Raw genomic sequence first — 25,765 nt, 5'->3', positions numbered from 1 at the left:
GGGGGGAGAAGAGGCCAGTCCAAGGGACATTTTAAGGGACGATCAGAGAACTGGACAGTGTTTCAGCCTGTACCTTCACCTGATCCTTTCAAAACAGGCCACCCTCATCTTCTTCCTAATCATTCCCTCAACACTCGCTGATCTTTGCTTCTTCATAAGTTGAGAAACTAAAATGAAGAAGCCAGAGAGCTACATTTTTTCTGACTTATCAACACATAAGAGGGAAAATAAAGATTGAATTAGCAGTATAACTCCATATGTTAAGTTCCACAGGTTGATCTAACAAAGTTTAATTAACCTTCTACATCCACTGTCAGTGGACACTTTTAATATTCTAATAAGACTATTTTTATTGTTGGAGAAAAAAAAAATCAGCATACCAAATTTCCTTGAAGTAAAATAATGTTGATGTCCAGCGTTTTAGTGGCAGGGATTGTGCTAACAGCTTCCGATTACCCACGATTAATTGACATTCATTCAATAGATATTTTCTGGGTAACAACTGAGTTGTGAAGAACAACTATCAAATACCTCAAATAATAATGCATATTCATAAAAGAAAAATTTGGAATGGTCATTTAAAGCAGACTCATATGGAACTTACCCTATGTTAAAATAAACCAATCCTAAAAAAGTTACCACATGCCATCATTCACTAAGTGGATGCCAAGCTAACACACAGTTATGCTGGTTTTTTCACAGTACCCAGTCTACTTCGGAGTCCTTTTACGTACAAACTTATTTCAACAGTTATAGTTTGCATAAGCTATTATTAAAAGATGTTTGCATTCCCCAACTGCAAACGAAGAGACCATTGAAACTGAAGTCTCAAAGTATACTGACCAGCTTGAAACAGCAAGCACTAAAACACTTACTGGAGAGGCACACAGCTAATTTCACACATACAAAAGAGTATTTAATGTCGAAACATATTTTTCTTTCATATTAAGAAAAATGCATAGCCACGGTGTACAGCACAACCAAAGAATATGGGAATGTGAGAGCTGCTTTCTGAAGGGACTACTGCAAATCTGTCCCCTAGGTTTTCTTATTAGTTGGAAATCTTTGATTTCCTTATGAAATCTTACAAGATGCTGATAAAAACTATATCCAACCAAGGAGAACTTGTTGTATCTTCACCAAGTTCCAAGAAAAGATACTGTTAGATACTAACCTAAAAAGTCCTAAAAGTTCATCTGGAAACAAATATTCCACGGGCAGGCAGAATTTAATGTGTTTCCAAAACCCGGAACGCCCACTTGCTGCTCAGTGTGAAGGCGGGGAGGTCCCCCAAATGAAACAACTTCAATGTTGGGGGCTGTGCTGTTGACATTTTCCTTCTACTTCTCGCTCCCCTCCCCACCCCAACCTCTCCTTTTAAGTTTACATTATCCCGGTAAGCGAATTTTATCAATGGGAGGCCAAGGAGGGCTGACTCCCTGGGGCATGTTTGCTTAAGATATGAAGGTCAAACAACCATTGTGCTTAAAAAGTTGTGACCTCTGGGGGCCCATACTTCAGGTCTCTCCTCACCTCCAAGTGACTCATTAAGAAGCAAAAGAAAGAGGAAAATGGAGCGGATCAAAGGCTGGGCTGTCGTTAAGTGAAAATGAAGGCAGATGAAAGGCCTGCCCTCCACTTCAAAGGGCAGCTGAGCTCAGGTGCGCAAACAGCGAGAGGCTAGGCCCCGAGGACAGGCGGCTGTGAGGGACACGAGGTGGCCTCCCGAGGGCCAGATACCTGGGATTGGTTACGCACAGTAGAACCACAACAATGAACACAAATTCAAATGTTTTCCTCCTGCGTGTACAGGGGCGTACGTAACTCCAAAACATCAAGTGACGTACATCAGGTCTGCACTTGAAAAGATGGAAAGTTTTAAATGAAACAAGGTTCAAGGACTGCTGAGGAAGCTGGCACGTCTAAAGCCGTGTACGATTATATTTAAACAGTTTCTCCTTATGCCCCTGAGGTGTGTCCTGAAATAAATCTTAATTCTGAGAGATCTTGGCCGTAGCAGGAAGTCTGGTTTCCCCAGGAGTTTAATGAAGGATCCTTAGTGCGTTGAGGCAAAGGGCCCCCCAGACTTTCTCGAGGACCTCGGGTGGGAGCAGAGCTGGTTTAGAGCCACGATGGGCTGTGGAGGAAGAGCAGGGACACCAGGTCCATTTCTGGCTCCACCACAGTCCCCCTCAGCTCACCCCATCCGCTCCCTCTACCCACACCAGGCACCTGGGCAGACGAAGCTCCTGTGGGCAGGAAAGGTCTTACATTCTCAGGGGCCCTTAAGTCACTTAATTGATCTCCTTCCTCAGACAGACTCCCTGGAGTGACTATTAAAACAGGTGACTGTGAACCCCACCACCCAACCCCTTTAACACAGGGAACAGCCTTATCTGTACAGCTGTGGCCATACTGCAGACTTTTCAGGGAATTTACAGCTTCTCCCCTGTGATTTATTGTTAGTAGAAGACTTGCATGTTAGTGCCCAGGAAGCAGAGGAGGGAGCCTGCCACCCACCTCTGCCTGAAATGAATAATCAGGAGGATGGGTAACCATTCAGGAGCATTTCCTTGGGGCCAAGAGGTATCCCAACAGCATTATGTGCACGAATTTCATTTCATCTTCCTAATTACCTGTGGAGTAGGCTCTATTATTAGTCTTACCTTTCAGAAGAGAAAATGGAAGCAAGAAGTGGCTTGGCAACTTGGCCAAGGTCACAGGCCTTTGGAGAGGCTTAGTGGATCCGAGTGCACCCCAGCTGGGTGTTGAAGGATGAGTAGGAGTTTGCCAGTGGGCACAGGGTGGTGGGAAACAGCATGGCACCCCTGAGCTGCTGGAGCACACAGGGCCGGTGAAAGCACGAGGACAAGGCAGAGAAAAGAAAGCCCCACAGACAGTGGTGTAAGGGGGACAGCTTAGACTTGGGTCGTACAAAGGCTTTAGCGCCTCCAAGGCCCCCTCAAATCAATGACTGTGAGTAAAAACTTAGTTTGCTATGCAGGCGGGCGCCAATCAAGTCCGTGAGCCCTCCCTCCGCCCGCTTCCAATCAGACTGCCCCCCACAGAAGTGGCCCTGCATGGAAGTTCCGGAGCGGCCAGTTTCACTGGCCACACTCAGGAAAGCGTGTGGACTTCATCCCGCAGGCCACACGGAGCAAACGGCTAGGCTCGAGCCGGAAAGCAGCACACTCACATGGACACGTGGCCATCTGCACACCTGTCCTTGTCAACTGCTTCCCCTGGAATTCCATCCCCTCCTCTCCTCACCCCCAGCCTCCCAACACCCGACCCTGACAAACACACCACTTATTCTCTGTAAAGAGTATCTTAATTTACAACATGCATGGCACTGACTTGTTTCTCTATAAGGTAGCTGGCAGTGATTATAAAGAAAGCACGATACTTGACTGTCAGCTCCTTGAGAAGAGCTGTGTATCGTGTTCAGCAGGGAAGTCCCTTAGCACCAGACACAAAGCCTAGACACCCACGGCACTGACTACAGGTGCCACCACTGAGGCTCATGATCAAGCTAACGGTACTTCGCCAAGTATTTTCACGTGAGCAAAGGCACACGTAGAACTTTGCCAAGAGTCAAATGAACGGAGTAACAGTAACAAACAACGTTCTCCACTTCAAGTCTCCAAATTTTACAAGAGCTTTACTGAAATACAATTCACATACCATAAAATTCACCCATTTAAGGTGCCCGATTAGGGTGGGAGGGAGGGAGACGCAAGAGGGAAGAGATGTGGGGACATATGTATGCGTATACCTGATTCACTTGGTTATAAAGCAGAAACTAACACACCATTGTAAAGCAATCATACTCCAATAAAGATGTTTAAAAATAAATAAATAAAATAAAGTGCCCGATTCCACGTGTTTTAGTGTATTCACAGGGTCGTACAATAATCACCACAGTCTGAGGGCAGAATACTTCATCCCCCCAGAAAGAAACTCATACCCCTTAGCAGCCACTCCCCACGCTGCCCCCGACCCCTACTCTCTGGCAACCATGCACCTACTTTCTATCTCTATAGATCTGCCTATTCAGGACATATTTCATAGAAACAGAATCACACGTATAGTCTGGTGTGTCAGACTTCTTTCACTTAGCATAGTGTTTTCAAGGTTCATCCATGATCTATGCCAATACATCCGTTTTTACCGCCAAATCATATTCCATCATATGACATATACCACATTCTAGTTATCCATTTATCAGGTGATGGGCATTTGGATTGATTCTACTTTTTGGCTATTATAAATAATGCTGCTATGGATGTTCGTGGACAGATTTTTGTGAGGCTATGTTTTCAGTTCTCTTGGCTATACACCTAGGAATGGAACTGCTGGACCTATCGGCAACTCTGCGTTTTAACATTTTGAGAAAAATGCCACACTGCTTTCCAAAGGGGCTTTTGCAGCATTTTAAATTCCTACCAGTAACATAGGAGGGTTCCAACACCTCCAGACCCTCACCAACATGTCATTGTCTCTTTTATTTTAGCCATTTTAGTGCGTATGACGTTGTATCTCACTGTAGTCTTGATTTGCAATTTCCTAATGACGCTGAGCGTCTTTTCACGTGCCTGTTGGCCATCTGTATGTCTTCTTAAAGTTGAGGTGTCAGAGTTTTTTTATATCTTCTACACACAAGTCCCCTACCAGATATTTGCTTTGTAAAAATGTCCTCCGATCCTGTCTTTTTATTCAAATCTATTTTTCCCCTTATCTATGTCCTTCAGGCATAGGAACGAAAATCTGATCCTTACTCTTACTTCCGTTTAGAAGGTATGCAAATTTTATTACAAACGCTCTCCTAAAAGCCACTCTCTTGCCATGCCGTTTCTGATAGGCCGGCCTATGTAGAATGAGGCCCCATCCATTGCTAAACACCCACTGCATACACCTGGGTAGCAAACTCCTAAATAATAAATAACAGTGATATTCACCATGGACATTCTGGCATTTCAGAAATTCAATCCAGCCCCCAAAGCCTTATGTTAATGGTTTAACAAAACAAAGAAATAAAATTTCACACTATTAATAGATTTAAGAACCTACATATGTTTTGCCAACCTATTTCCTTTAAAACCATGCTGACAATAGTCATTAAAACTGTTCCCATGCTAGCCGTGCTTCTAAATTGTTTTAGCCTTGACATAAGGTCAATGGGAATTAGACTAATGAAGAAACAAAGCAATACTGAAACATTTTAATTTGGGGTCTACTAGACTATACTAACTTCCAGCAAATTAAATGGATGAGCAGTTTGCAACCACTGACATTTGTATTTCACTATTAGTTCTCCAGGCTTCTTGTTCTCCCTGTGCCATTAACCTTGAGGGTCTAGCTCTTTGTCAATCTCACTTCAACCGTGCTTTCCAGGGATTACAGAATCACTAATTCCATAGCACATTGTGGCACAGACCCAGTCAAATCAGAGGGACAGATGTGAGCTCATGTAATTGAGAGGTTTCCATCTGTTGCCTTGAGAACTGAGGCCTGAAAGACTTGCATTTTCTTTCTTATACTCATTCAGGGAGGTTCAGTCTTTGATGATCCAATTAACATAAGCACTCGGTATTTCGGCAAATAACTTAAATGGCTAATGCTCCAACCTCTCAAAGGCGGAGGGACATTCACTGAAGATTCTCACATTACACCTATTATGAATCCCAGAGGTGGCTGAAAGCCCAGAGGTGATAAACCGAGATGGAGAAAGGGATGCCAACTCATTCACATCCAAATCCTTGCTTCCACATTCACCCACACGTTATCAGGGTACCCCACTGAGACCACAGATCGTCTACTGGGACACTGTCAGGGCACCGGGGACTTGCTTGGGAGGAATAAGAGGAAGGATGTATGAAGCAGAAGCAGCAAAGGATCTTATTTTAGCAAAAAGTTTAAAATACGTGTTGTAGGGACTTCCCTGGTGGCGCAGTGGTTAAGAATCCGCCTGCCGATGCAGGGGACACGGGTTCGCTCCCTGGTCCAGGAAGATCCCACATGCCGCGGAGCAACTAAGCCCATGCACCACAACTACTGAGCCTGCGCTCCAGAGCCCGCGAGCCACAACTACTGAGCCCACGTGCCGCAACTACTGAACCCACAGGCTCTAGGGCCCGTGTGCCACAACTACTGAGCCCACGTGCTGTAACTACTGAAGTCCGTGCGCCTAGAGCCCGTGCTCCGCAAAAAGAGAAGCCACCACAGTGAGAAGCCTGCGCACCGCAACGAAGAGTAGCCCCCGCTCGCCGCAACCAGAGAAAAGCCCGAGCAACGAAGACCCAACGCAGCCAAAAATAAAAATAGGTGTTGTATACTAAGGAGGAATTACATTCTTTCTCTCGCGGTTTTCTGTAAGATGCTAAATATTTTTCAGGTGAAACTGACTTCATGTGACAAATGTATTCCTGAAAATTTGGGAGTAAATTAACTTTTGGTTAAGTCTGATCATGATCTACACCAAGCTCCTACTTAAAGCAAAAGTGGTTCTCAGTTTACTCCCATCGTCTGTGGGGATTTTCCTTATTGTGTCTCATGCAGCTCCTCCTACTCACCACTCGGTACAATGTTTTTCAATGTCCCCGGACCACCTATATCAGAATCCCGAGATGCTTGTTTAAAATGCATATTCCTAGGCCCGAACCCAGTCCCAGGGGGTCCAGGGACCCTCAAAATCTGTCATTAAGCATGCCCCCCAGACGTTCCCATGCACGCTAGTGGGTATCTTCTCTTGTGCCTCTTCACTTTCAAAACTGATCAATACTATGATCAACCAATATTCTGATCAAACATTTCCAACTGCCTAAGGGGTGTTTGTACAGGGATGTGGTTGCTGAAAAGGAGAACTGATGACTGAGTATCTCAAGGCTCAAGCATCTGATCAGGAAATGCCCGAAGGACCAGGGGTACAGACAGCAAGAGTTAGGCCGTCCTGGTTCCTCCAGCCAACGGTAACAGGTCAAATACCTAAAAACCACCTGTAGGAGACCCTGTTTTCAAACAATGATGTACTGATACTTCTCTGCCTAATTATTTTAAATGTTCACCTCTTTAGAGTTCAGAACCTCAGCGAGGGGACCCTCACCGATACCTCAATTTCCCCATAAGGAACATGGGTTCACCATCTGCTGCCCTATATTCCCTGTAATGCATTTCCTGCCATAGAGTTCCTACATGTCTTCTACATAATAAAACAACTCATTCCCCCAAAAGCTTTGGATTAGGACCCTGAGATGTTCAATAAAAGCTTTGCAGATGGAGTCCACGGCTACTGATTTGTAAATTTCTCCAAGCCTAGAAAACTGAGAGGGGCAGGGAAGCAGAGGAACTGGTACTCTAACTGCAGACACTAGTCTCAACTGGCTGAGCAGGAGCGAGCCAGCGTGCGCCCGGCTGGCTCCCCAGGATTAACTGAAGGCCACGGCGATCACTCCCGGGCAAGCTGCGGACTGAGTTAAGAACAGGCCCGGGTAAGTGGCGTCAGCGGAGGAGGTCAAAACGCCCTTTGCTAGATCTGCCTTTTAAAACATCTCATTTCAGGCTGGGCATATTCATAAAATAAGAAATAAAATAATTTACAAAGAATCTCATGCTAATTTCTAAAGGTTTCTGTCTCCCAAAATTCAAAAGTACCAGAGGCTCTTTCTTTTGTCCCAGGTTGCTTTTCCAACGCTGCTTCATGACAGAGGACTGGCTCCTGACCTGTGGCCACACATTTTCTTTCTTTTTTCCCCAGAAGTCATACTTTATTGTACAGCAGAGAAACCACACGAGAGAAATCCTGCAAGTAAAATGAATGTCAGGAAACATCTGTCAGGGTAGGCATCATTTAGACATCCAAAAAGCTCACATGAGTGACAAAGTCCTAACAGTATCCTGAGCATTCAGACATTGTTTGATACCAGTTGGACTCAGAACACTCTAAAGGAGAATAATCACAAAGACTGCAACATTTATGGAAGACTTTAACAAGAGGTGATGTTTCCATGAATGTCAGAGATACAAAGTATAGAACCTTTTTAGATATTTTAAATACGTGAAAGCTTTTTAACAAAAATTCAAAGAGAATCTGTACCGAGGGAAACACTTATCCTAGAAGTCATCTTGCAGACATCTGATTACAAGGTTGTTGTTTTTCTTTTAAAGAAACCTGCAGGGCTTCCCTGGTGGCGCAGTGGTTGAGAGTCCGCCTGCCGATGCAGGGGACACGGGTTCGTGCCCCGGTCCGGGAAGATCCCACATGCCGCGGAGCGGCTGGGCCCGTGAGCCATGGCCGCTGAGCCTGCGCGTCCGGAGACTGTGCTCCGCAGCAGGAGAGGCCCGCGTACCGCAAAAAAAAAAAAAAAAAAAAAAAAAAAACGGGAAAGAAACCTGCAAATGTCTAGATATATGAAGTTTATTACAAAGCACAAATAAATTGAAAAACCAGGTGACATCATTAAACACAGTACGCAGGACTTACGTGTGAATGTCAGTAGCACATTGCTTTTATCCTATGAGTGCGCCTCCTAGATAGGACTGCTAGCATTCAGCAGTCTGCCTTGTCTAACCCCACGATAACTGAGAACAACACTACAGAACACTTAGTTGATAATCCATTACGGTTCAGGTTGAATGACATTATGGTTCTGAAGTCTTTGAAGTGCCAAAGACCTTCCTTCTACCTACCTACCTACCTATCTATCTGGGTACATATGTATAGATATATATTTTTTTAACTTTATATATAATAGAAATGTTCTAAATATACATACATACCTATCAATAGACATCCATGTAAAATTAGAGGTCTAACACAGAAACTCCAATTTCACTGCCATACATAAACACACACACACACACACACACACACACACACACAGATGTGTGTATATAAATCACCACAACTAAAGTGCAAATTACTTGACAGCGAGGAATCTACCATCTTCCTCCAGAGCCATCTGTGCAACGTATAAGTGAGTGCCCCAAACTGAACAGGATAAAGACAAAGGCAGAGACTGTCAGTCTACCTGTGAGCAGAAATTATCACTCAGATACTGAAAATAAAGCATGCGACTGCACCAGGGGGTTACACCATAAGACTGTGACCATGACATTTTGCTGGGGTTCAAGTGCAGATCAGCAAACGAAACGGTTTGCCTTTCTTCTGCTTTTCAGGGCTGAAGAAGACATCATAGTCTGTATAACTGCTCAGCCTCACCTCTATCCAGGAGCTATTACTGCTTCTTAAAAAACATTAACTTTTGGATAAATAAAATGGGACCCATCCATACAAGCGACTATTATTCAGCCATAGAAAAGAATGAAGCAGTGACACCTGCTACGGCGTGAGTGAGCCTTTCATTACGCTAAGTGCAAGGAGCCAGTCACAAAAACCCATATATGATATGATTCCACTCACATGAAACATTCAGAACATGCAGCTCTATAGAGACAGAAAGTAAACCAGTGGTTACCAGGGCCCGGGAGGAAGAGAAGGAATGAAGAGGGACTGCCAGTGGGAACAAGATTTCTTTTGACACTGATGAAAATGTTCTAATCTTAGATCGGGGCGATGGTTGCACAATTCTGCGAATATACAGAAAACCACTGAACTGTACGTTTTAAACGGGAGAATTTTATGATATGCAAATTATATCTCAGTAAAGCTGTTAAAAAAACACTAGATTAAAAAAACAACTATCATCTTTTAAAAGCTATAGCAGAAACAGAGCCAACATGGAGGACAGTAAATATGGTGAATCCTTATCTTTCCAAGATTCTCAAGATAAACCCTGCGCATTAGAAGAATTAGTCCATCAACCGTCACCGCTACGATGTAACCAAGTGAGATGAATCAAACACAGAAGGGAAAGTTTCTAAACCCAAAGAAATAAACTGTGCAAAACACACACACACACACACACACACACACACCCCCCCCCCACAAAATCAAAACAACATGAGTCCCTGTATGGGTATGTATGTGTCCCAGTGTCACTCATGTCACCGGAGTTTCTCTCGCTCTCCTCTTGTTACTTAAAAGATAAGGCCTGGGAAAGGCAGGAACTTGATTTTTTTTTTTTTTTTTCCTCATGACACATAAGACCTAGCACAGCTGAAGATTTCAAAACCTTTAAAGGCAGCAATAAGTATTTTAAGGTGCACCAACTATTCCCTGAACTGCACTCTGGACACCATTGTGGCCACTATAAGCTGTGATTATCCCCCATCAGCGATGGGAATGGGGGAGTCATTCTACAGAAAATCCCTCACAGGCAAACTAGGCAGCATTCAAATCTTCCATGAAGTGAGCTGAAGAACATGTTGCTAGAACTTCACAAACATACAAATGAGTGAGCAAAGCTGAACAGTACACAGATGAAGCCAGAGATTGTCAGTCTACCTCGCATAACAGCCAGATTATCTCAGCCCTCTAAAATAAGGGCTATGTGATCTCAAATCACCACGCACTCACTTAGTGCCGGCCACGTCACAGCAAGACGTGCTACTTACTAGCAGCGGGATACACAAAAGATAGTAGACTCCTTGCCTTGCGTATGTGTACACGCACGCACACACACACACCAATAAAACTGAATTTTAAAAATTATTGGTGAGCATGCGAGTGTTGTCATTTCCAAGGCAGTCACTCTGGAATGACTTGAACCTACTTATTCCAAAGAAAACTGTCACTGATTAAAATATATTTTCAAACTCCACTTGTGGAACTGGCTTTAGAAAGACATAGGAAAGAGCAGCTCATCATTTTATAGGCACACTTACATAGAACTGAGCCTGGCAGAGAATGAGCCCTCTACAAACATCTAATATCTATATTTAATCACTGGTGACTTTAAAATATTCAAAAGAATGTATCTCGGACCATGAAGGCAACTTCTAAATCACCGGCAGTGTTCTCGGAATGAGATCATCACAGGGTTAAGTGTGTAATTTTCCAGGGTAACTATTTTGAAGACAAGCTTCAGCACCTTACCTATTTAGATGGAAGCTGTTACATTTGTTTGCTTTCAATGTCACGCTGTATTTACATTAAAGATACCAAAATACAAGGTGCTCTAACTGCTAAATGAGTATTACAGACTGTAAACTCTACAGAAACTCAAAAGAAAAGGATATAAACATCATCAGACATTGAAAGACAACAAGGCATCTTGCCAGGAATTGAGAATTCAACAGGTTACAGTACTATTCCTGCCTATAAAGAGTTTCAGGTAAAGTTTTATAAATGGAGGCTGAAGGATCTATAGACTTCATGTTGCTGGAAAGGAGCGTGGAGGGCATTCGAAAGGGGGGGGGGGGCGAGTCACAGATTAGAAGAACCTAAAGAGGGAATGGGAGGTAAACCAGGAGATAAATCAAACTGGAGCTGAGAGACCTTAATCCCTGAGCTTTCTTTTAACAGGCCAGTGGGTAGATGAATCATCACCCAACATGAACTAAAGCAAAGCAACACTATACTACAGGAAAGTGTTCCCAAAAAAAGAGGCCTCTGTGCCACGTTGGTGTTTGTTCACATCTCTCACTCTGGCTGCCTCCTGGTTTCCATGGCCTTGGATTTATCCACTTGGAAAAACAACCCCTCCTTTGAACAATACCAAAATCACTACCTCTGCCCTGCAATTAGACAACAAACATACATATTCCAGCCTCTAACTGAGGCCATCAACTCATCCAAAGCAGAGACTATGTATTTTGGCACATCGTACCAATCAGCAGTGTCCTAGCAGGTATTCCAATAAGTAACGGATTATAAGTTAACAGTGAAAAATACCTGGATATTGTCCAATGATAAACCCCCAGCAGGGCTAAAATTTAAGACTGGTGACACCCCGTACTGGTGAGCACACAGAGTTCCTGGAGCCCTTAGGTGCTGCTGGTGGGAGCGTCAGATGGTACAACCACTTTGGAAAACAGTTGAGCAGTTTCTAAAAAAAGTTCAGCTTACCCAATGACCCAGCAATTCCATCATGAGTATTTATCCAAGAGAAAGGAGCACATATGTCCACAAAAAGGCTTGTATAAAAATGTTCGGAGGCTGCACCACAAAGTGAACAGACCGAATACCACTGACCTGTACCCTAAAAACGGCTAAAATAACAAATTTTATGGTATACCTTTGCCACAGTGAAACAACTGTTTAGAGCATCTTTATTCATAATGGTTAAAACCTGGAAACAAGACAAATGGCCATCAACCTGAGAACAGAGGAGCAAATTGTGATATACTCGTGTGACAGACTACAGCAGGGCAATCCAAAAGAACAAACTACTAATCTGGGCAACAACGTGGACCAATCTCAGAAATATTACGCCGAGCACAAGAAGCTGGAATCAAATGATTCTACTGACGTGCAGCCCAAGAGCAGGCAACACTAATTTATGACCACTGAGTCGAAGCAGTGGTAACATTACCTCTGGGGGACGGGTACCGCCTAGCGAGGAGGCATGAAGGAACTTTCTGTGGTGATGAAAATGCGCTATGTCTTGATCTGGGTAGTGGTTACAAAAAGTAAAAACAGAGGCGGAAAATTCTTGAACCCATGCCCTTAAGATTTCACCGTAATTAATTATGTCTCAATGCAAACGAAAGAAAAAAAGGAAACCAAACAGGTGGGACACTCCAGTCCATTATCCACATGAAGTCCAAGACTGACTTTTTGTCTAGCCCTCAGCAAACACTCTGTTATCACAAAATAAGAGCTCCCAATAAAAATTCCTTTGGGTTACTGGAGGATCTATCCCAGACAGGGCAATATCTTTTAAGGTCTGACTAGAGTAGTTTAAAAAGAACATACAACTAATCCATTGATTTCCTGGGCTTTTTTTTTTTAATTCACTGAATTTGTAAATTCTAAATATATATTTTATTCCTATTAGGACCCAAATGAACCATTTGACTATCTTGGGTTTTTTTAAGTTGAGAAGACTGCAATAAACACTAGTTCCCAATATAACAGACAGGTACGATGAAGCAAGGCAGTCTGACTCTGATCACAGTGAATAAACCAAGTAGGAGACTCCACACTTCTAAGATTCCAAAGGAAACTTTTTTCAAGTTTCCTCAACATACGTTTAAAGTCCTTCACAAGACAATAAGGGAAATCATCCACCCAAAGCTTGGGAACGCAAGCAGTCACTTTTTGAGCGTGGATAAAACTACTGTAAACAGTAAGTCAGCTAAGAGACAGCAACCTGTAATAAGAACGCTTTTCATAACCTGTAATTACCTTCTTTATTTACATCTTCATTGTGTGCCTCCCATCTTCGCTGTTATGCTCCTAAAACTCAGGGATCCTGCTGTCTATTTTGTTGACATCTACATCCCCAGCACATACAACAGTGCCTGGCACGTAACAGGTATTAAATATTTTCCCATAAATGATCAGTTCACTTCATAGACTAAAGGCAAGTGATTAGAAAACAAGATGAGGGGCTTCCCTGGTGGCGCAGTGGTTAAGAACCCGCCTGCCAATGCAGGGGACACGGGTTCGAGCCCTGGTCCGGGAAGATCCCACATGCCGCGGAGCAACTAAGCCCGTGCGCCACAACTACTGAGCCCACACGCCACAACTACTGAGCCCACGCGCCACAACTACGGAAGCCCGCGCACCTAGAGCCCATGCTCCACAACAAGAGAAGCCACTGCAATGAGAAGCCCGCGCACCGCAACGAAGAGTAGCCCCCGCTCGTTGCAACTAGAGAAAGCCTGTGCACAGCAACGGAGACCCAACACATCCAAAAACAAACAAACAAATAAATAAATAAATAAATATAAAAATAAAATGATGAGATCGATGTGTCTCCCCAGTGGGCTGTGCTCCTTCTATTAAAAACAAAAAACAAAAAAACAGATGAGGAGGGGCAGTTATTTCTAAGCAACCAGCCCACTTCAAAATGTTTCTCTACAGACACTGAGCCTTAAAGAGTGCCCCCCCAACCTTCATATGCCTCCTTTTCCTGGCTCTCTGTCCCCCCTCTAAGAACATTCTAAGAATTAACAAACTCCCTTGTGTTCTCAACTAACTGAGCATCCCTGGGCTAATCACACAATTCCAATGTCTCTTTATCGTTAATGAAAAGACAGTGGAGTGGATTCACTCATAAGCAGACACCACGGTGCTTGATGCTAAGAACAAAGAGACCAAAGACAAAGGCCCGGCCCTCCCAGAGCTTACAGCAAGGCAGACAGGTGAGTACAAATGCTCTGACAGAAGTACACGTGGCACGCCATGCAAACGCAACACCTAACCCTGCCAAGAAGGTAGGGGTGAAGAGGGTCACTTTCCAGAAGAAGCCTCTGCCCTTGAGGGAGAGGCTAACAGGCGTCATGAGAAAGAAGAGGTGGAATTTCAGGAAGAGGCCACGGCTCACTGGAAGGAAGGAGTCGGGTGTGTGTGGACCACAGGTGCAGGTGAAGGAGCGACGGGAGACATGACGTGGGCGACAGAGTAGTGGAGGATGAGGCTGGAGGGGTACATGAGGAATGACACTCCCGTGATGTTACAGACCAAGGCCCAGAGGGAACGTGATGAGAGGTGGGGTCAGTGATGCGGTTATTTTAGTGATAATGAAGAAAACCCATGGAGACCTGACTAAAAGAAGAGTTCCTAGGACCTTTTCAACTTCTTATTCTAGTCTTTGTTCCTAGGTGACCATCCTTATTCTCTATCCCAAATTACCATCTCCGGCAGTGGCCACTTCTCTGAGCTCTAAACCTATATACTCAACTTTCTAATACTTATCTCTCATTTGAAATTTCAAAGATCCTTCAAACTCAACACACCCAAAACTAAACTCATGAAACTCACAATCTCACCACAGAACCCAGTCTTCCCCGTGTTTCCCGTCTCTGCAAATGGCAGCACCCGTCCCTCCACGTGGACAAGCCGGAAGCTGAGGAAGCAGCCGCTATCCTCCCCGTCATCTGCCTCTTCCCCTGCTCCCATCCAGAACCACGCCCTTCAGTCTTCTCTCCAAACATCTCTCAAATCTACCCCCTTCTCCAACTCCACGACCACCGCTGTGACTGGGGTTGCCACCACCTCTTGCCCAAAGCATCGCACAGTCACGTCCCCTCCTATTTCTCCTATTTCCTTCCAATCTATTCTCAAGCTCAGAACAAATGTTTATCAGCCTGCCTCCCTCTCATGTACCCTCCTACCCACCCCCAGGAGCACATAAAGCCCCTGACGATGCCGCGCACAGCACCTCGTTCACGATGGAGTGGGGACCTGATAAGTCTCTGAGCCAAGGGATGTAAGAATTTTAAGAATTTGGAACCACCAAGGACTAACAAGTGTCCACTGAACGTGCCACGAGGGTAACATTTAGTGACCCTGTCCAAAAAAGTTTCAATGGAGTCGTGGGAACAGAAATCAGATGGCGGTGGAATGAGAAGCGAATGGACAGAAGCTAAACAGAGAACATGGACCTTCTTCCGATAACCTGGATGGCAAGGAAAAGAGATCTAATAGGTAAGAAGGGAACACAAGGTTTAGGGATGGGTTAGTTTTTGTTTTAAAGTTGGGAGAGACTTGTGCGTAAGCACACGATGAAGGGAAAGACCCAAGAAGAAGAAGAAAGGAAATCAGAAAAGAAACCGATCACTGATAAGTCCCTGAGGCCAGAGGGTAGGGACCTGTGAGCATAAATAGAAGAACCAGCCTTTCACTGGGCCTAGGGGAAAGGAAAGAAGGATGGAGTCAGATTCTGAACAGCCTGCAGGCAGGAAAGCCAAGGAGATGTGGTGGTTCCACTATTTTCTCCTTAAATGGTATTTAAGGATTCTTCCCACTCTACAAGAAGGCTCTCTCTCATTCTCTCTCTCTGTCGAACAAAATATAAAACCATGTATGGTATACACGTGTGTGTATGTATTTTATATATTTATATAGAGAAAATATGTAAAAATATATTTATATATATATCACTTTATTTATATATATATATATATTATGTGTTATATTTATTATTGGACGCTAAGAGCAATATTTGATGTCTGCTGTTAGTCCTGGAATTCTACTTCACTCTACCGCTTCCCTCCCTTTATTGAAATAAAGCCTCTAACAGAAAAAGGGCTCCATCATCATCTCCAGAAATTGGTGGTAATTGTTCCCAATGGGGAATTCAGTGCGTCAGTGTTACAGAACTTTACATAGGTTTCACACCGAGAACGACTACTATTTTCCATCCCTTTTACCCTCCACGCCATAGAACTTCTAGCCTGGTACTATAGCTGCTATTACATATTTCTTTAAAAAGCTACCCAAATCACTCTCCTGGGTGATTTTAAGCACTGGCAAAGAGGTCAGAGCTTTTCAGCAGGGAAATAAAACACGGTTCTCTGTGGGGTCAGCCAATAGTTTATCAGTTGCTCATCAATAAAAAAACAATAGTTTAAAAGGACACGCATAGTAAGAAAGGGAGAAAATGGGTACAGGAGAAAGCTGCCAACAACGAAATAAAATTTTAAATTAATCCCTTGTCACTTTAATAGGGCTGCCACGTCATGGAAGTGTGTTTGTTTTCAAAGGGGGGGAAACATGCAGAAATGTGCACTCATCACTCCCTCGACTTTGAACAGGGAAACAGCACAGGCTCTGTCCAGCGTAAGGTGAGGGAGTGTGAACACTGTGCTACACTGCTCGGCAGAAAGCATCTGCCTCAAACCCTTCAATTCTGGAATTCACTCCATTAAAATCTAATCATTAGCCAAGAAGGATTAACAGGCAACTCTTTTCATGCAAAACAGATATAAAATAAACACCAAGAGGGATACATACGGAGGGTCCTTCTTCATTCATAATTTTAGGTGGTGCATGAGGCCGCCTATTGTTTCAGCTCTTTGTTGCTCTCCAGCAGCCATCTCTATACAATGCAGAGTATTGTTTGAGTACTGGAACAAACAATTTAAGCTTTTTCTGTATATCTAAAAGTCCCTGCATTACCATCCAAGGAAACCTGGCGCTGCGACAAAGCTGACTTGTAACACGTCTCAGCCTTCAAGCAAATTGCTCATTAATGCACAACTAAAGTTTCTCTTCAGACCCTAATTAACCTATGTATCTCCAGAAGCGTCCCCCCACCCTCCCCCAGTCCTGCGCTCTCCAAAAATGGCCAGAATTTTTGTTTTGAATTTTATTTTATTTATTTTTTTATACAGCAGGTTGTTATTAGTTATCCATTTTATACACATCAGTGTATACATGTCAATCCCAATCTCCCAATTCATCCCACCCCCTCACCCCCCCCACCCCACCGCCACTTTCCCCCCTTGGTGTCCATACGTTTGTTCTCTACATCTGTGCTGGGCAGAATTTTTCTAACACACAATTTTCCATTACACATGGATGCTGGTGGGCTTTAACAGTGGTGACGACTGTGACCAAAGTACTGATTGAAAAAAAAGTTCAGACCAAAGCAACACCACGTCTGTTAACAGGGCAGCAGCAGGTGAGTGAAAAGGGAGGCTGGGACATCCACGAAAGTTCCAGGGTGAAGCCGTCCCCCACCCGAGAAGCAGGCTTCATATGGAGAAGACAACCTCTTAGGACATGGCCACTACTTTAAAAGATCTCATAAACAAGACACAGAGAAGACTTACAGGATAATTCCAATCAAATAGGGCTAAAAAAACCCACAAAAAAACAAAAAAAAACCACCAGACAAAATTAAGCTAATTTGTCTAGAATGGCACACATAGGTAGTAAATGTATAAAGAAAAGCAAGTTACAACTGCGACGCCCTCTTGGGGTCGGGAGGAATTCTGACTGGGAGAGAACACTTGAAGGAGGCGGTTGAATACTTCTTCACCTGATGATGATTACAAGGTTGATTGTTTTTAAACTATAAATTACACATATGTTTTATGTACTGTTATGTCTATATATGTTCCATAACAAAAAATGTTAAGAGACCGAGACACACAGAGGGAGACAGACAGACACAGACAGAGAAAGATCAACCCAAGACCTAACACATTCCTTAGCAGAGCAGAGGCATTCCATACATGTTTGAGAGAATGGATACTGGGTTACAAAAGCACAGTACTGAGTCTTCTCCAATCACTTACTAAATATTTTTCAGTTTGTTATGTTTACAGACTTCTTTGCAAACAGATGGGTGAAATGTTAAGAGTTCAGAAAAGATCATACAAAGAGCCACAAATTAAAGACAACTTTCAGAAGAGATTTTCTATTTTATTTAGCATAAATAAACATTCTTTCAACTAGAAGTGATTCACATTGTTAGGATTAAAACATATCCTGTATACAATACACTGAAATTAAAACAATCTACAGAATTCTAAGAAAGAAAATGCAGAAAAGGCAAGATAAGAAAGCAAACGGATGGCAATAATCCCTCAGAACTTAGTAGAACATGTAACATTCAGGAAGGCAGAGAGAAAGAAAGCAAAAGAGAGAAAATCAAAATTTCAGACTCTGCTTTTAAAATAAAGTGGTTGAAGTTTGGGGGGGTTGGGGTGGGGGGAGCAGCTGATATATGAATTCATTAAAAAATAAAAGGGAGAGGGACTATTTTGTAAGACAAACTGACGTTGCTGAGGAAGGCTTGAGCTCAGCTCCAAGGAGCCCAGTATATACATAGACACCACTAAATATAAACAGTCACGGAATAAACGTGCAGATACAGAGAGATAAAACAGATACAGTCAGAAACAATCCCTGGTAAGACTGATTTTATATCTTTGTGTACATGCAGAAGTGCTCAATCTGGATCTAATTTCTTCACGACAAAACCCAGTTTTCTGCAACATCCTCACAATAAAGCAGAACCGAACTATTAAGGAGAGGTATCGAATCTTCTCACACGCAGAGGGGGAATTTCTTCGTATCTTACGGTGTGTTTTTAAAATGATCTTCCTTCACAGCGAACGAATCCAAGCACCCTAGGAACTGAAGGCCCTGAGGACGAGAGTGAAGTAAGGCGGAAGGAAGGAAGAGAAATCCGCCTTCCAAAACAAAGCTGGTGTAGGTTCCAAGAAACAGCCAAGTAAAATAATCCTTCCAGAAAAGGGTAGAGAAACAAGGGAGGGGAGCCGGAAGGAAGGAGGGGATAATCACACGTTCCCTCCCAAACTGTAGATACAAGGAATACGTACTGGCCAGGTCCTCGCGGGAGAGCTCTTGGGTTCACCTGAGTTTGTTTTATTAACCAAGCTCCTCCCAACCTCTCCTCCTCCCCCCTCCCCCCTCTCTCTCCAGCTCTCCATCCCCCCCTCCCCCTTCACTCCCGACCCTCTCCTACAAATTAAAAGCTACAGTAAAATGAATTTCCACAGCAAAACAGCTGCAGACACTTTACCTCACCCCTGGGTGAAGAGCTGGTCACTTGATGTTCGGGGCGGGGGACAGAATACAGCCAGTACAAAGCAGCTCTGCTCTGTGCCCTTTTCAACTCACTAGTACCGGACACTCCTAAGTTTCCTGATGCCTCTGAGCTCATTAGACAAAGAACAATGAAACCAGGACTCCATTAAACTGCTGCTGGTCAAACTGGCAGAAAACAAAACAAATCCGTCAGCAGGGCATGGGCCTCGCTCACATCCCTAGTGGGGTCTCACTCGACTCAACCACCCTCGTTGTGTACATTTTCCTTTCAATTCCAGAAAATTCATTTATATGTAGCCTGTGATGAAACAAGTGATAATTAAGTTCTGAAACAATGAACAGCTCTAAAAGTCCAGGAACTTGTAATGCTCTTCTCTTAAACTTTCAGAAGATCTGAAGATACAATCTATTCTTCCTTTCTCCCAATATAAATCACACCATTAAATTAAAAGGGAAGAATTCTTCTACCAAATTACACCTTAATGGCTCTTAACCCATAATTAAAGTATCACTAACAGCAGCTTAAAGCCACGGCCAACCAGGAGTACATTTATTAGGACCTAAGTTTTCAGCACTAAGTAATTATGTAAATAGAACTATCAGCCATCTTGAGAAAAGTCCATGGTCGAACCAGCTCCCTGGTCCCTTGAGGAAACTCTCTGTGACTGGCATCTACACAGGGCCTCCTCCCCTGCAGTCAGAGCAAAGTTAGCAAAGCTATGTGCCAAAGGAGCGAGGAAAGCGAATTCCGAGGACTCTCCTCGCCTAGAGCCCTGATTACCGTCTTCCCTGATTATCACAAGAGTTTGGGAACCTAGACCAACAACTGGTTTCAGAGCAAAGAAGAATCCACGTCAGACTCAGCTGTGCATCGTGATCCAAGATGCTGTCCCTGTGCTGCGGGCTGTGAAGGTCCCTGGGACAGAGCACGGCCCCTAACATCAAGGAGGTGATGATTAATTAAGGAGGCAAGACATCAAATAATTCTGGAGAGGTGGTGCGGTATAGAAGAATCACAGCCTAACTGAAACCACTTTGCTCCTCAATTCAATTCTGTCACAAACTTTCTGAATAAACTCGGACAGACAAGTTACCTCTCTAGGTCTCAGTTTTCTTGGCAAAAACAAGGCAAATGCATTAGCTATATCTAAGGCCCTGGATAGCTCTGCAATAACTAGATAATTAGAGAACATGAGACAGTATAAAATTAAGTGCTAAATTATACAGCAGCGACCACAGCTGCCGACAGAGAGATTTCATTGATTTCTGAGTCCACCACTTCCTGAGAGCCACACCAGGCACTGTGCCAGGACCCAGGGATACAGTGACCAAGACGAAGCCCCGCCTTCATGAGGCTTTCGGTCTATTAGTGGCGCATTCTCAGGAGTTCAGAGGGGAAAAAAATGAAGGCTCCTTTTCAAGGAGATAAGAGGCAAAACTGGGATTCAAGCGGGCACGATTTGAACATACAGTAGGAAGGGTGATGAATGATGAACTGGCTAACTGTTGAGAATTTCAGCAATACACCAGAGACTTTTGAAAAGACACATTAATACCCAAGCAGAGTTCTGCTAATTGGCTTATCACCAATGAAGGTAGCTAGTTTCCATAAGTTAGCCAAATGCAGATTCTTCCTGCCCTTTGCCAAGCATCTTCTCCTATCCCAACAGGTCCCCACCCCAAATCTATTTGTGGTTCATTTTTTTTCCTTAATTCTCTTTTCAATTATGCTTGTGGAGTTCTATGGTGAAAGTCAGGAGCAGACACCCAGCAGAGAGTCATATCTAAGCCATCTGGAGTCTACCCTAAATGTGGGGTTTTAGGAAGACCTTGTAGGCTATGAGAGAATTGGCTAAAAAAGACCTATTTGTGCATAAGTTCCTAGAGAGGCTGAGGAAAGATGGTGCAGACACATGGTTTATTTTGTGGAGTAGAGCTCTAATACAAATAAGGAAAACAGTACAACTAACCTAGAGAATAATTAACCGTCAACATCTTACCTTCTTAAGACTAAAAATTCAGAAAACTATTTTGTCCCTTATTTTTAAGAGACGTGAAACATGCCTGGGCCCTAAGTGAAATCAAACACTGCCCACCAACTGTACATTCCGTTTTGCAAATAACTTCCCTGGAATGCTGGTGAGCTGATAGATTTAATACGAATACTCTCAAAGTGCTGGACTTAAAAGGAACAATAACTATTCCAACTTTTCTTATCCCCCCCCAAAAATCCCATCTAAGATTTATGCCCATCTTCTAAACACCCTTTTGAGTTCAGAGCAGATGTGTGCAATGTTTACACTGAGAAAACCACTAGGACATAAACAGCCCACTATAAACACCACTCAGATTTTGCTGTGCTTTTCTTCATTTCCTGTGTATTTATTTTGGTGTTAGAATAATGTTAACTTTCATAATAAGGAAAATAGCAGCAGATGTTTAAACCAAACAGACTACAGCACATCATCCCACACATCTACTCAACTTTCAGAATCAAAGTTTCTTCCTCCCAATTAAGGAGGGAACCTAGAAGACCACTCTCGTGTATGGTACCTACTAAACAACAGATCAACCTGGACAAGCTTTCCGTAAGCTTTTCCTCACCACCTGCAGACACAAAAAATTAACATGGTATCAATTTCCTAATAATCCCTATATTCCTCTCTCAGGCTGATAATTATGCTTTGTTTTATTCTGAAAATATCTTATTACTCGATGACAAAGACAATCCAACAGAAAGTGCCTTAGAAGTTTTCAGTTTCTTGTTCACTGAAAAAAAATTCTTTTCAACTAACTGCAATGTTAATTTCACAGGAAACACGCCTGGTGGCCTGTTGCTTAGACCACTCTAAAACGGACTTGAGGACACGGGGTGGGGGGGGGGGGCTGGGATGAACTGAGAGAGTAGCACTGACATACATACACTACCAACTGTAAAATAGATGGCTAGTGGGAAACAGCTGCACAGCACAGGGAGATCAGCTCGGTGCTTTGTGACACTTAGAGGGGTGGGAATAGGGAGGGTGGAGGGAGGCTCCAGAGGCAGGGGATACAGGAGTATATGGATACGTATAGCTGATTCACTTTGTTGTACAGCAGAAACTAACACAACATTGTAAAGCAATTATACTCCAATAAAGATGAAAAAAAAAGTGTGCCTTTTAAATGAGTGACTTTAGAAACAGGATGATACCTAAAGCAGCAGATTCAAAGAAAGCAATTCACCAAAATTCGCATTCCTGGAACAAGTAGGATTAAAACAAACAAAAAAAAGACTACTTTAAATATGAGATTCTCATCCACAAAGTTAAATAAAACCAAGAATGAGATTTTTTCCTTGAAGGGGAAAGGGTAAGTTTTTGACTGCTTGGGCAACAGGGCTAAAGTTTCTACACGAAAAATACAAGTGGATCGGCTCACCCTCCCAAGTTTCTTCCATGTTTTCTCTTTCTAGAGCAATGTTCAGTTCACTATAGGCAGAGACATGGAAACTTCTCCTGCTGAATCAGAAGGGAGAAGTCTCCTTGATTTGTATGTGGTTAAACAAAAAACACTTCCCCTGCCAAGCTGAATTCCCCCGGAGATGTGTCTCCGGCTACTCAGACTCAGACCATTACCACTTTTTCAAATCGCACGTAGATAATGTTGGATTAAGAAATTCCCTTTTCTCTTCTTACTACTAATAGAGACAGCTTGAAATACTACAGGGCAGTGGGGAAATACCTCATGGTTTAGTAGGAGGTAATAAGTGATAAGATTTCCGAGTTGTTTTTTTGTTTTTGTTTTTTAATTTAGCTTTCTGGTTGGTGGGTTGTGCAATCACTTCCACAAGGGACAGGAGTGTGGAGGGAACATCCTTCAATGTCAGAACTCTCCCAGAGCTGTACAGGAAACGGGAAATCAGACAAAGGGCCAGTCTGTGCTCTGTGACATGGGTGCCCTTCCAGGCCCCCAAACTGAATAGAAAAATTCTTCATTGTTTGGGACAATCGCTCTTGAACACAAAAACGCACTGTAACTTTCTGTTCCCCTCTACGTGAAAATCCAAAGTTCTTGCTGGCTGTTGGACTACAACAGGAATACTGTACGTAGATAGTGTAAGTATGAAAGCAAAAAAAAAAAAAAAAGAGAGAGAGAGAAAACCTGGCATGTTTAACTTTTTACTTGGGTCCAGAAGTTCCTCCTCTAAAGAAAACACCAACAGAAATCAAAAAAGAAATACAATTTAAAAGAGTTTAAAATGTGAGGAGTTAGTATGTTGCAAGCATAAAGCAAACTTTTAACAATGTATATTTTCCCACCTCCCCGCCCCTGCCCCGCCCCCACCTCCACTGTAACCCCTGAAGGCTAAGATACAAACAACAAACTTTGTCCTGAAAACAGTACCTAAGAACCGCTTGCCTTTCAAAGCATCCTAAAGTCTCAAGAAAGAGAACAAAATGCACAGAAGGCAATGAGAACCGGAAAGGAGGAGTGGCCTTGACCCAAGCAATAGGGTAGCAGTTTCTAGAAGGGAACATCTACCTTCATAGCACAGAATCCCGATGTTGTTGTTCATCTTGTCCAAGTACTGGTAGTTCAACAGGTCCATCTTCATAAATAGCATTTATTGGGCTAGCACAGAAAACCAGCTCTTTGCTTTCGCCCCGAAAAAGTACGTTTCCAAAATCAACTAGTGCTGAGCAGCTCCTGGCTCTTCTCTTAAACTTCACAAAGAGGGAGGCCCGGCCTCGGATCAAAACAAAGTAAAAGTGAAAAAAAAAAAAAAAAGACGCACACAAAATCGAACTTGCAGAAAACCCTTCAAGGGTTCGTGGGCAGACGGTATACGTCCTGGATCCTCAATGGAGCATTTAAAAATCGTTTCAGAAGTCTTTACGGGTCTTTCTTCGACGTAAGAAAGGAGCAAGGAAGGAAAACCCGAAGCCCATTTCCTAGGACAAAGCCGCGCTCGCGCCGCTCACAGCCCGCTGCGAGTTCACTGCGCTGACACGCCGACTATGCCTGGAATGACTCGTATGTGGACGAGCTTCCTCTTCCCAGCGGGAGGGAGCGCGGAGCATGCTCACTGAATCCCCGGGGCTCTTCACATGTCAGGGATGTTTTCTGCACAAGATCAGGCTCTAAATGTACTAAGTGTTTGAAAGAAAGAGAAGGAGGAGGTGGAGAGTCTGCAGGAGGGGCCGGGGCAGAGCTGCTCTTGACAGGAAGCAGCCCTGCCGCTGCAAAACCGGAGGAGGGAAGAGAAAACCCAGGAAGTCGCTTTTTCAGGAGCTGAGTACAAAGTCAAAAATCCATCATGGAAGCAAACTTCCATGGAATTTAACTCTGGTGTAGCTTCACTTTTGGGTTTCAGAAACCCAAAGTGCTTTGCTGTGGTACATATACCACATATTTCTTTTCTTCCCTTCCTTCTCTTTTAAAAGTCGTTTTACAAGGTCCATTTACACTTTAACTGTATATTTAAAATTTCAATGTCATGTTACATATAACTTCTCTCATAATTCTCGTAACAACTCACATAAACACGTCAGGGATGGTATCACCTTTTTACAGCAGCGGAAACTGGGGCTCAGAGGGATTAAATAATGGTATATGGCTCCCAAAATAGTTGGTAGAACTACTTTTAGAGTGTGTTATTCCCTTAAAACCTTCTAAAAAATAAGGAGGGGAAGAGGGAGAGAGAAAGATAAGGAGAAACAGGAAGAGAGAAAGAGAGAGTTTAAGGAAGTAAGACTACATATCCCAAACACGAAGCCTACCTGACACGATGGGCGGGAGGGATAAAATTATTTTCATTTTGCACATAGGAAAGCTGCCCCTCTGTGTTTTAGAGGCTAACAGAACAGCACGCCAGCACATCACGTCTTACTGTAAGGACTTGGGGCTTAAACTTCACATCTCCAACATCCAGCACAAGTGGTGCCCAAAAGCTATTTACTGAGTCCGTAAATCACTGAAAGTTCAGAATCTTCAGCATGTGAAGAACACACTGGCAAAATAAAGGGGAAAAATAGTTTTCTCTTTGGAGGTGGCACCTAGCTTTTGGCACCATGAATAGACTAGTAATTCGCCACAGGAGGTGTTTCTATGCTAATACTATTGTATGCTATTTGGAGATTTAGAAAATACCAAGGGGTGTGCTATACTGTAGACCAAGACTGGACATTGTAATACTCTAAAATAAGAACTGGATAAATAATTTCAAGGGCTTATATGTTAAAAGATCAGCAGTTGCACTTTGGGTAACAGGCATATTCACGACAAGTTGTTCTAATTGAATCCTATTTGGAGATAAATACAACACCCAATACTGCTGCCGTCCCTGCTGCAATAGGAGTAACTGGCATAGCAGCAGGTGAAGGAGGCAACAGAAAAATCGAGATTTCACAAGCT

At 43.3% G+C, this 25,765-nt stretch overlaps 1 protein-coding gene across 6 annotated transcripts in view; it reads right to left on the bottom strand.

The window, feature by feature from the left end:
* Positions 1 to 25,765, bottom strand: part of VGLL4 (vestigial like family member 4) — a 151,489-nt gene that overhangs the window by 56,630 nt on the left and 69,094 nt on the right. Inside the window, exon 1 of one of the 6 annotated variants that reach the window (XM_060161172.1) lies at positions 23,894 to 24,412. The exons of 3 other annotated variants lie outside the window; for them this stretch is intronic. In XM_060161172.1, coding sequence (XP_060017155.1) covers positions 23,894 to 23,975 — 82 coding nt within the window. In that variant the 5' untranslated portion in view covers positions 23,976 to 24,412. Of the gene's footprint in view, positions 1 to 19,343; positions 19,376 to 22,789; positions 22,824 to 23,893; positions 24,413 to 25,765 lie in introns of those variants that run through there. 2 more of the 6 variants (XM_060161176.1, XM_060161177.1) reach the window with 2 other exon arrangements.

This window comes from Lagenorhynchus albirostris, chromosome 10, assembly GCF_949774975.1.
Source record: "Lagenorhynchus albirostris chromosome 10, mLagAlb1.1, whole genome shotgun sequence".
Classification (NCBI taxonomy): domain Eukaryota; kingdom Metazoa; phylum Chordata; class Mammalia; order Artiodactyla; family Delphinidae; genus Lagenorhynchus; species Lagenorhynchus albirostris.
This window is presented reverse-complemented; position numbering and strand designations above follow the sequence as displayed.